This window comes from Trachemys scripta, chromosome 25 (genome assembly GCF_013100865.1).
Source record: "Trachemys scripta elegans isolate TJP31775 chromosome 25, CAS_Tse_1.0, whole genome shotgun sequence".
Classification (NCBI taxonomy): domain Eukaryota; kingdom Metazoa; phylum Chordata; order Testudines; family Emydidae; genus Trachemys; species Trachemys scripta.
In genome coordinates, this window is record NC_048322.1 from 761866 (window position 1) to 772124 (window position 10259).

Sequence of the window (10259 nt, forward strand, 5' to 3'; positions counted from 1 at the left end):
TTCGTCTTTAAGGTGCCACCGGACTCCTTGTTGTTTTAGTACAATTTACATTCCAGTTGATTTATTTTATAATTATATGGTAAAGATGAGAAAGTCAGTAATTTTTCAGTAATAGCGTGGCTGTGACACTTTTGTCTTTTTGTGTCTGATTTTGTAAGCAAGAAGTTTTTAAGTGAGTTGAAATTTGGGGTGTATGCAAGATAAATCAGCCTCCTGAAAGGGATACAGTCACGTGGAAAGATTGAGAGCCACTGGCATAGAGCATTTTCACCAACTGCACTACGGTGGTGCAGGTGCACCAATGTTGTGCTTCTACAGTAGACCAGCCCTCAGTCGATGTAGTGGGTGAGTTACATTAGAAGGAGCTGCATTTAATGTAGACACTTGCAGAATAAGGTCAGTGAAAACGACCGTACATCGAGCTAACACTGTAGTGTAGACCAGAGCTAAGATCAAAAGCATGCCTAGCTCACCAACAGAAGTTGGTCCAATAAAAAAAGATATTGCTCACCTTGCCTCTCTCTTTTAGCAAATGATCACTTGTCGTAAAGTCCGCAATGAATCTTAGCTATATCCTGGCAATCTAATATCTAGTTATGTGACCACACGGCCTTCAGGAAAAAATCCACATCCAACAGATGTGTAAGACACTTCCAGTTTCATATAAAGTGAAATTCCAGAGCGGGTTGTGTTTGATGACCCAGAATCAGGACAAGAGATTCACCCACTGCATTCTCCTCTAATCTTTTCAAATCTGCTTCCCAGAGAAGTCTCATTAGTATTATTATTAGATATTTTATTTAAGGGTTAGAATCATCATAACGGGAACAACAGTCTACATTTCCACCTGTAAACAATCCGAACTCAGCAGGAAAAAGTCCCGAAGTGGCTTTGTAAATACACAGAACCTGCGATTTAAACTCTGAATGATCACATTGTGTTTGGGATCCATTCAAATTCCCCTTCCCGCTCGGTGACACTTTCATCTCCAGCTCTAGGGAGTCTGATTTAGGATCAAAGAAATCAAAACACAATTCCAAAAACCCAGAGGAGGGCTATTAGGATGATCAGAGGAATGGAGAACCTACCCAATGAGAGGAAACTGAAGATAGGATTACTTTCTATGAATAAATCAGAACATAAAACCCCAGGGAGGGAGAAGAGGTTTTTTTAAGTTGGGCCCTGTATGAGAACAAGCACAAATGGATATAATCTGGCCCTCAACAAATTTAGGCTTGAAATTACAAGAAGGTTTCCAACTCCCGGAGGAGAGACATTCCAGAACAGCTTGGTGGGCAATGGGGCCAAAAAACCTGACTTGTTTCAAGGCTGAGCTTGATAAGTTTATGGTGGCGACAGCATGATGAGATTTCCTATGGTGGCATATGCCCCCCTGCATGATTGCTGTTACAAATATCTCCAGTGGCCAGAGATGGGACACTAGGAGGGAGAGGGCTCTTAATCCCTACAGAGAATTTTTTCCCACATGCTCACAATCTAACTCATCGCCATATTTGGGATAGGGAACAAATTCTCCCCCAGCTCAGATTAGTAGAGACTCTCTGAAAGGGGTAGAGAGGGGAGCGGATTTCCCTTCATCTGCAGTGTGGGGAACAGGTAACTTGCTTGTTTGGACTAGAGTAAATTGTGGAGTCTCTCACTTGAAATCTTTAAATCATGATTTGGAGACTTCAGGAGCTCAGACAGAGGTTGCGTACAGGAGTGGGTGAGGGAGGTGCTGTGCCCTGCCATATGCAGGAGGTCAGACAAGATGATCATGATGTTCCTTCCTAGACTTCAAATCTACTCGCCTCCGAGAGCTGAGGACACGGCCTCGTGGGACAGTTTGGGAGGTGGAGAGGCAGAATGGGAAAAAGAAAAACGCTACTTGGATCAGACAGAAGGTGACACTGCAGGGGCAATGCTGCAGGAGGGAATTCCTGCACATCGCCCCCTTGCCTTAGGATGTCACAGAGGCTGAAATGACATTTTTTTCTCCACCGTGTTCCTGCTCTTTGTTATATTTAAATATATTTTAAATGAGGAAAGGGGTACAAAAATCACCTTCAGCACCTCCCAGGGCAATGTGTGAACAACTGGGAATGAGACGATCTGTTCCAAAGGGTGAACTCAGTGAAGTGGGAGGAAGAGTATAAATGCGACGCTCCAGCTTGGCTTTGACCAGGAAACGGAGGTTAAGGCAGGTGACGAGGCAACGCGCTAGATAACAACGGACACGCTACACACTGTCATTACTGCAAGAATAGTTGTGTTTTTACATCAGGGTCGCTAACTCGAGTCACCTAACTCCATGGAAAGTCCTACTGGAGGTGAGGCCCAGGTAGATTTTATATTGATCTAGCTAGTGGAAATCACGCACACCTTGAGCTGATGGACGTGCCTGGTAGGAGGGACGCACATTCTCATGACTGATATAGGATTATAGAGTTTACAGAAAGGACCATGGGAAGGGCTAGCTGCGAAAGACAATAGTGGGCAACCACATGGGGAGCAGAGGGCCCCCGGTGAAGCAAACAGCCTTAAAGGTCTTGACGTTGGAATCAGGAAAAGTATGAAAGAAAGAAAAAATCATTTGCCAGCCTTATATACCGTTTTTATGGTTTTTTAGGAGTGCTGGTGAAAATGTAGGATTCAGGCCTGTATTTTCGCCTGAGATAGAATCTTAGGTCTTGTTTGCCCGTTTGATTCTTGATACACTTATATCCTTACTAATATGTGTGAACAAAGGACAAAGACACTGTGAATGTTGCTGCTGCCTAGCCAGATGGGTTCGTTAGTGTAATGGGAGCAGATAAGAACAGTTAAAGTGTTACTGGGCATGGTACACTTGAAGACTGCCTCTACTCCTATCTCAAGGCAAGGTCAAGCAACCAGTTGGGAGGGGACTGGGGGGAAGGCCTAAGAAATGTCTTTGTCTGTAGCAGAACCTCACTCCTTATCCCTCCCATGGAGTACAAAAGAGGTGGGATGAAGACCCCAGACCCACGGCCCCCCATAATGGAACATAACCATAAGTTGTAAGAAGTCGGACTGTGGGTGTGCATTTCCGGTATAATTATGCCTGCTGAGGAGGGGGCAATGGGACACTGGGAAACAAGACTGGAAACTAACCCCAATAAATATCCCATTGCCTGCACTTAGGACTTCTGGTCTACTTTGTGTCTGCGTGATAAGAACCAGGGGAGGGGGTGAAGGCAAAGCCCTCTACCGTGGTTGATGATTTCCCTTGTGGATCTTCTGATGGGTAATAAGGTTTGAACGCCGCGTGAAGGTTTTCCCGCACTCAGAGCAGGCGTAGGGTCTCTCCCCCCTGTGGATTCCCTGATGAGTAATAAGGTGTGAGCGCTGAGAGAAGCTTTTCCCGCACTCACAGCATTCATACGGTCTCTCTCCTGTGTGGATTCTCTGATGACTAATAAGGTCTGAGCTATGAGTGAAGCTTTTCCCGCACTCACTGCATCCATAGGGCCTCTCCCCCGTGTGGATTCTCTGATGTGTAACAAGGGCTGAATGCTGAGCAAAGGTTTTCCTGCACTCGCAGCATCCATAGGGTCTCTCCCCCGTGTGGATTCTCTGATGTGACGTAAGGGCTGAGCGCTGAGTGAAGCTTTTCCCGCACTCACAGCATTCATAGGGCCGCTCCCCCTTGTGGACTCTTTGGTGTCTGATAAGGTTTGAGCTCTCACTGAAGCTTTTCCCGCATTCGTGGCACTCATAGGGTCGCTCTCCGGTATGGATTCTCTGGTGACTAATGAGGTGTGAGCGCCGAGTGAAGTTTTTCCCACACTCCCCGCATTCATAGGGCCTCTCCCCTGTGTGGATTCGTTGATGACTAATAAGGTCTGAGCTCTGAATGAAGGTTTTCCCACACTCCCCGCATTCATAAGGCCTCTCCCCTGTGTGGATTCGCTGATGACTATTAAGGTCTGAGCGCTGAGTAAAGTTTTTCCCGCACCTCCCGCATTCATGAGGTCTCTCCCCAGTGTGGATTCTCTGGTGTCTCATAAGCGCTGAGCGCTGCACGAAGGTTTTCCCGCACTCCCAGCATTCATAGGGCCTCTCCCCTGTGTGGATTCTCTGATGCGTAATGAGAATTGAGCTCTCATTGAAGCTTTTCCCGCACTCGCAGCATTTGTAGGGTTTCTCTCCCTTGTGGTTTTTCTGATGTCTAATCAGGTTTGAACGCTTATTGAAGCTTTTCCCGCACTCGCTGCATTCATAAGATCTCTCTGCCGTATGGATTCTCTCATGATTAATAAGGTGCGAGCGTCTACGGAAGTTTTTCCCATACTTGGTGCATGGATTTTTTCTCTCGCCTGCGAGGACTCCGTGCTGGCCTGTGGTTCCCTTGAGGTCTTTGTGAGTTGCCTGACAATTAACGGATTTACCCCCTGGCTGCTTTGTCCACTGCCTTGCTGGCCTGTGCCGACTCTCACAAGATTGTCCTTGCTCAAGACGTCTGGACACATTCCCTTTGGCTCTTTGCAATAACACCCTGTCTGGTCCCGCTTGCTCAGCGTCCATCTGCTGAAGCTTCCACTCCCCGTTCTCACTCCCCATCCCACCACCTGCTGGGACAGAGAGAGAAACCTCAGGAACAGGAAGCGAAAAGAGGAGAGGAAAACAAAGGAAGTGCTGGGGAGATGGGGAAAAAAATCAGGAACTGAATTCCCCAAACTTTCCCCCAGAGGGGAGAGAAAAGGGATCAGTTCTGCGCCCACGCCCCATCCAAACACTCAGGATGACAGGTCAGGGAGGGAGTTACAGCCGGTGTCGGGCAGGAAGCCCTGAGCGATATCTGCCCGGCGGGTATCACACATGCCGGGGACAATCCTGAACTGAGACAGCCCCCAAGGTCTCTGTGGGGAATCCCTGCTCCTTCCTTCAGGCACTGACAGCTTTTGAGTTCGTTTAATGATTCCTCACCTGGGCAGGTGCGTCTCCGGATCCTTTGTTCTTCTGAGTCCTGGAGATCTGGGACCCACGGCTCTTCCCCTTTCTCCAGCCGGGAGATCACATCAGGTTTGGGAAGTGGAAGCCCTGCTCAGGGGAAGGAAAACAAGGGACATCAGGTGAATTCCTGGGACACTTCTCCGAAAACAATGTTCTGTTATTTTAACCCCAGCCCATGATAAGGCAGTAAAACACCAGGGCCAACTCCCAAGTTGCTCAAAGGTGCTGGGCGCTCTGCTTTGGGGGGATTTAACCATCCCCATCTCTCCTGTGAGCACACAGAGCCCGACACTCATCAAACGGGCTCCTAAAACACAGCAAAGGTAATTCCATGTCCCAGACAGTGAAGACTCCAGACAGTGGGCAAGTCCCCTGAGAAATGCTTCTTTCTGGCAGAGAGAGGACCAGAGATTATGAGCCATAGGAGAGCTGGAACAGGGGAGCATTGGCTGATGGGGTTCAGCACAGTAAGGAAGAAGAGGGAGCACAGAGGTCCCAGAATGCAGTATGTCAGGGTATTATATGTCAGGAAAGCACATTTTGAGGAAATAAGGACTCTAGTAAGTCAGGAAGGGAGTATGAATATCCCCCAGTGTGTGGATAGCTCCAGTGAATTAAATACTATAATTTAGGAGCGACAGAGTCTGATGCCTCTGGGAAAGGAGAAAGCGAGAAAGAGGAATCAGGCCCTGGGACTTCAGGAGGGACTGACTCGTAGATCCCAGGAACCTGCAGGGAAGACAGATTGTGGTCACTGCAGAAGGAGAGTGGGTGAAGTGAGACCCTTCAGTCCCCAGAACTTTCCCTACCAACTGAGGACATCACAAGAAAGCAAAAGTTTGTGGCAGGGAAAGAGTGTATTGTCTTTGTGAGGAACACAAGATTTCAGCAAAGGTGACTGGGTCACAGGGCATACGAAAGAGGTGTGTGTGTGTGTGTGTGGCGCGGGGAAAGGCACTGAGCAGTAAAGACAGGAGTACTGTAGAATTGTAGGACTGGAAGGGACCTTGAGTTGTCTTCTATTCCAGTCCCCTGCACTCGAGGCCGGAATAAAAATGAGCTAGACCATCCCTGCAATGAAAGAGACTCGAGCTCGGATGGACAGCTCCCCAACCTGAAGCAAATACTCACCAGCCACTACACACCACACAACAAAAACACTAACCCAGGAACCAAACCCCGTCCGCATATCCATTTAAGGGACACCATCATAGGACCTAATCACATCAGCCACGCCATCCAGGGCTCATTCACCTGCACATCTACCAGTGTGATATACGCCAGCAATGCCCCTCTGCCATGTACATTGGCCAAACCGGACAGTCTCTACGCAAAAGAATTAATGGACACAAATCAGATGTCAAGAATTATAACGTTCAAAAACCAGTCAGAGATCACCTCAATCTCCCTGGACACTCAGTAACAGACTTAAAAGTGGCAATTCTTCAACAAAAAAACTTCAAAAACAGACTCCAAAGAGAAACTGCAGAACTAGAATTAATTTGCAAACTGGACACCATGAAATTAGGCCTGAATAAAGACTGGGAGTAGATGGGTCACTACAAAAACTAATTTCCCCCCTGCTGACACTCACACTTTCTTGTCAACTGTTTGAAATGGGCCACCCTCGTTACCACTACAAAAGTGATTTTTCCTCCCTTGGTAGTCTACTGTAGAGAATAGCCCACTCCCACTTTAATTGAATTGGCCTGGTTAACACTGACCCCCCCACACACACACTTGGTAAGGCAACTCCCCGGGAGAAATTAAGCCCTGGATAACGGGTTAGAGGGGAGGCAGCGGCGGCCGGGGCGATGCGGGGGGGGGAATCGATGGGAGGCCGGCGGAGGCAGCGGTGGCCAGGGGCGATGTGGGGGGGAAATCGATGGGAGGCCGTCGGAGGCAGGGGTGGCCAGGGGCAAGGCGGTGGTGGTGAGCCCCACTGCCCTGTGGCCAAATCTGGGGTTCTCAAGTCCCGCTGCTGGAACCTGCCTGAAATCCAAGCCCCACCACTCCCCTCAAAGGTGGGTCAAGAACTCACCTTGATCCTCCAGGGCTGGGCCCCATCTGTCTCCAGAGGCGGTGCAGGGCGGAGGGGGAAGAGCCGTAGCTTTGTCCCACCCGCCTCCATCACCATCCAGGAGGCTGCTGGTGGCCACATTTGAGAAACGTTGGCCTGGACCCTTCCTGACAGATTTTGGCCTAACCCGGTCTAAAACACTTTGAGTGATGGGGATCCCACCGTCTACTCGGTAACCTATTCCAGTACTTCTCTATCCTCACTGTTAGAATTTTGTTCCCTAATATTCAACCTAAATCTCCCTTGCAGCAGATGAAGCCAATCACTTCTTGTCCTACCCCAGTGGACATAGAGTCATAGAAGATTAGGGTTGGAAGAGACCTCAGGAGGTATCTAGTCCAATCCTCTGCTCAAAGCAAGACCAATTCCCAACTAAATCATCCCAGCCAGGGCTTTATCAAGCCTGACCTTAAAAACCTCTAAGGAAGGAGATTCCACCACCTCCCTAGGGAACCCATTCCAGTGCTTCACCATCCTCCTAGTGAAATAGTGTTTCCTAATATCCAACCTAAACCTCCCCCACTGCAACTTGATACCATTGCTTCTTGTTCTGCCATCTGCCACCACTGAGAACAGAGACATGGAGAACAACTGATCACCGTCGTCTTTGTAACAGCCCTTAATGTATAGGAAGACTGATATCAGGTTCCCTCTCAGCCTTCTTTTCTCACGACTAAACATGACCCAGGTGGAAAGGTTGAAAGAACTGGGCATGTCTGAGGATAGCGAGGTAGCTTTGTGGATGTTTACTTCTGAACGGATATGAGCCGGGCAAGACTGCCTTTGTCAAGGTGGGAGAAAAGGACGTTGGGGTAACTGAGATGGGGATGATCTCCTGCACACGCGCTTTAGCTGTGTGGATGGGTAGCAAGAGCCCCATTTTAGTGACATTATGCAGAAAGAAAACACAAGATCTAGACACGGCCCTAAGGGGGGTCCGTGGTGAAGACGAGGCCCAAATTACGGGTCTGCGTGACCAGCAGGATAATGATGTTTTCCACAATGATAGAGAAAAAAAAGAGATGGTGGGATGGCTGGGGGGATATTAAGAGCTCTATTTTAGCCATTTTAATTGTTGAGTTTGAGCTGATGGACAGACATTCCAAAGGAGAGGTTAGAGAGACCGACGGGGACTTTAGTTTGGACAGAAGGAGACGGGTCTGGAGTAGAGAGGTAGATCTGTGAGTCACCAGTTGTATTTCAGTTTGTGGATGAAATTACCCAGAGATCAGGTGTAGAGGAAGAAGAGACCAAGGATTCCCCACAGAAAGTTGGCGTGGGGAGGAGGAGGACACGCTGAAGGAGAGATCAGAGAGGTAGGGGGAGAACCATGAAAGGACAAAGGAAGACAAGATGTCAAGAGGAGGCGTATGGTCAGTGGTGTCGAGGGTGACAGGCCAAGGAGGAAGAGGATGGAGGGCTGGTTCTGAGCTGTGCCTCGGGATGGGGCATCACAAAAGCCGTCGCAGTGGCGTGCCCCAAATCTCTGCCTCCTTGAAACTTTCCCTTCTCACCCCCACCGGACCCTCCTCACCAGCGCTGGCTTTAGGGAAAACGGCGCCCTGGGTGAACTTGTATTTTGGCGTCCCCCGCCCCATCACCCCTGGCCCCCCGCGGGTTCCCCATCACCTCCAAGCCCCACTGCCTCTTCCTAGTGCTTAATTTGTACTGAAAGAGGTGGCAGAGCTCAGCCGCGGCTCAAATTAAGCCCTGAAAGGCAGCCTGAGAGAAGCGGCGGCTGGCTGGGTGCCCAGCTCTGAAGGCAATACCACCGCCAGCAGCAGCGCAGAAGTCAAGGTGGCCGGGGATATGGTGTATTGCCCCCTTACTTCTGCACTGCTGCTGCTTGCAATGCCTGGCACTTGGCCTATGGCTCAAGGCGAGGTTCGTGCTGTCACACGGGGGCTGCATCTTGCCAGAGCCCACGGGCCTCCCGCAGCCCTCTGGCCACTCCTGCCTCACCGGGGCACCATTTCCGGTTCTTGGGGTGGAGGGTAACTTTAACCGTGATTCCAGGGGCTACTGAGGCACCTGAAAACTCTCGGGTTTTGTTGCTGATAATAACGTAGGAATTAGCGGACAGGAGCTCTGTATCTCATTGTTATATAGAGAAAGACAAATATATACACACTGCAACTAAAGCCACATTTTAAGCTTATATGTCAATTTAGCTCAGGAGATAATACCGCAAGATATTCCCAATCCCAAACCTTGAGATATCAATTCTGGAGCTTTAACTCAGTCACTCACACACACACGTTTTCAGGTGCTTCAGCAGCCCCTGGAATCACAATTCAAGTTGCCCCCCACCCAAATCAGAAAAGGTGATGGGGGGCAGGGGCCTGAGACGGGGTGCGTGACCGTGACGGGGGGAGGGGATCTGACTCATTTCCCCAGGGCGCTCACCCTTCCCAGACCGGCCTGGGCCTGGCTGCTGCGGCCGAGCGGAGAAAGCCCCTGCCCCAGTGCACGCTGCCGTCTGCGTAGGAATTGGGGGACACAAGAGGGGCTGGAGCAGCTGAGAATCGGGGGCTGCTGGAAGGGGGGAGGCAGGGATCCGGAGAACAGAGATCAGATCCTGTGCACCTCCTGAAGTTATGTACAAGGCGCTGCTGCTTCCCCGCCACATCCGAGCTGGGGAGAGACTTCCTCTGGGCCCAGCTGGGGTGGGAAATTTCCCTGGCTAGGACGAGCCCCCCCTAGGGCAGCCCTGGGCTCTGCCACCTCAACTCCTGAGTCGGTGATGCCAGCGGACGGAGAGACCTCGGGGAAAGTGCTGGGGATGGGCAGGAATTAGTGGCTCCCATAGTCTCCTAGAAGATCAGGGTTAGAAGAGACCTCAGGAGATCATCTCGTCCAACCCCCTGCTCAAAGCAGGACTCTCATCACAAAGGACTCAGGGGACCTCAGATCTCACAGCTTCTGGGAATCTTCTCCCGGCTCCTTACTGTGTCTGCAGCTGCTCTTGTCCTGACTCCCTCCCTTTTCTTCCTTATACTGAACCAAATCCTCCCCGATTCCCTCTCGTCCTAGTCCTGTGCACACCCTCCCCCTGCCCTCAGCCCTCCCTGCTTTGGGACACCCCACGAGCACCACCTCCCCGTCATCTTCCCCCTCCCGCTGCTCTCAACCCTCCCTGCTTGGGACACCCCACGAGCACCAGCTCCCGGTCATCTTCCTCCCTCCCCCTGCTCTCAACCCTCCC

General features: G+C 50.3%; 2 protein-coding genes across 4 annotated transcripts in view; both read right to left on the bottom strand.

The window, feature by feature from the left end:
- The window catches only part of LOC117869996 (zinc finger protein 239-like), a 1162621-nt gene that overhangs the window by 79076 nt on the left and 1073286 nt on the right, over positions 1–10259 (bottom strand). The window lies entirely within an intron of this gene.
- LOC117870034 (zinc finger protein 135-like) lies at positions 181–6031 on the bottom strand. Of its 2 annotated transcripts, none has more exons than XM_034757215.1 (2): positions 4948–6031; positions 181–4592 (listed from the first exon to the last, which is right to left on the bottom strand). In XM_034757215.1, exon 2 carries the CDS (start codon positions 4579–4581, stop codon positions 3226–3228), a length of 1356 nt encoding a protein of 451 aa, XP_034613106.1. In that variant the 5' UTR covers positions 4582–4592; positions 4948–6031; the 3' UTR covers positions 181–3225. The 2 variants fall into 2 exon arrangements, with proteins under 2 accessions (XP_034613106.1, XP_034613104.1); XM_034757213.1 differs by having other exon boundaries at positions 182–4589; positions 4948–6030.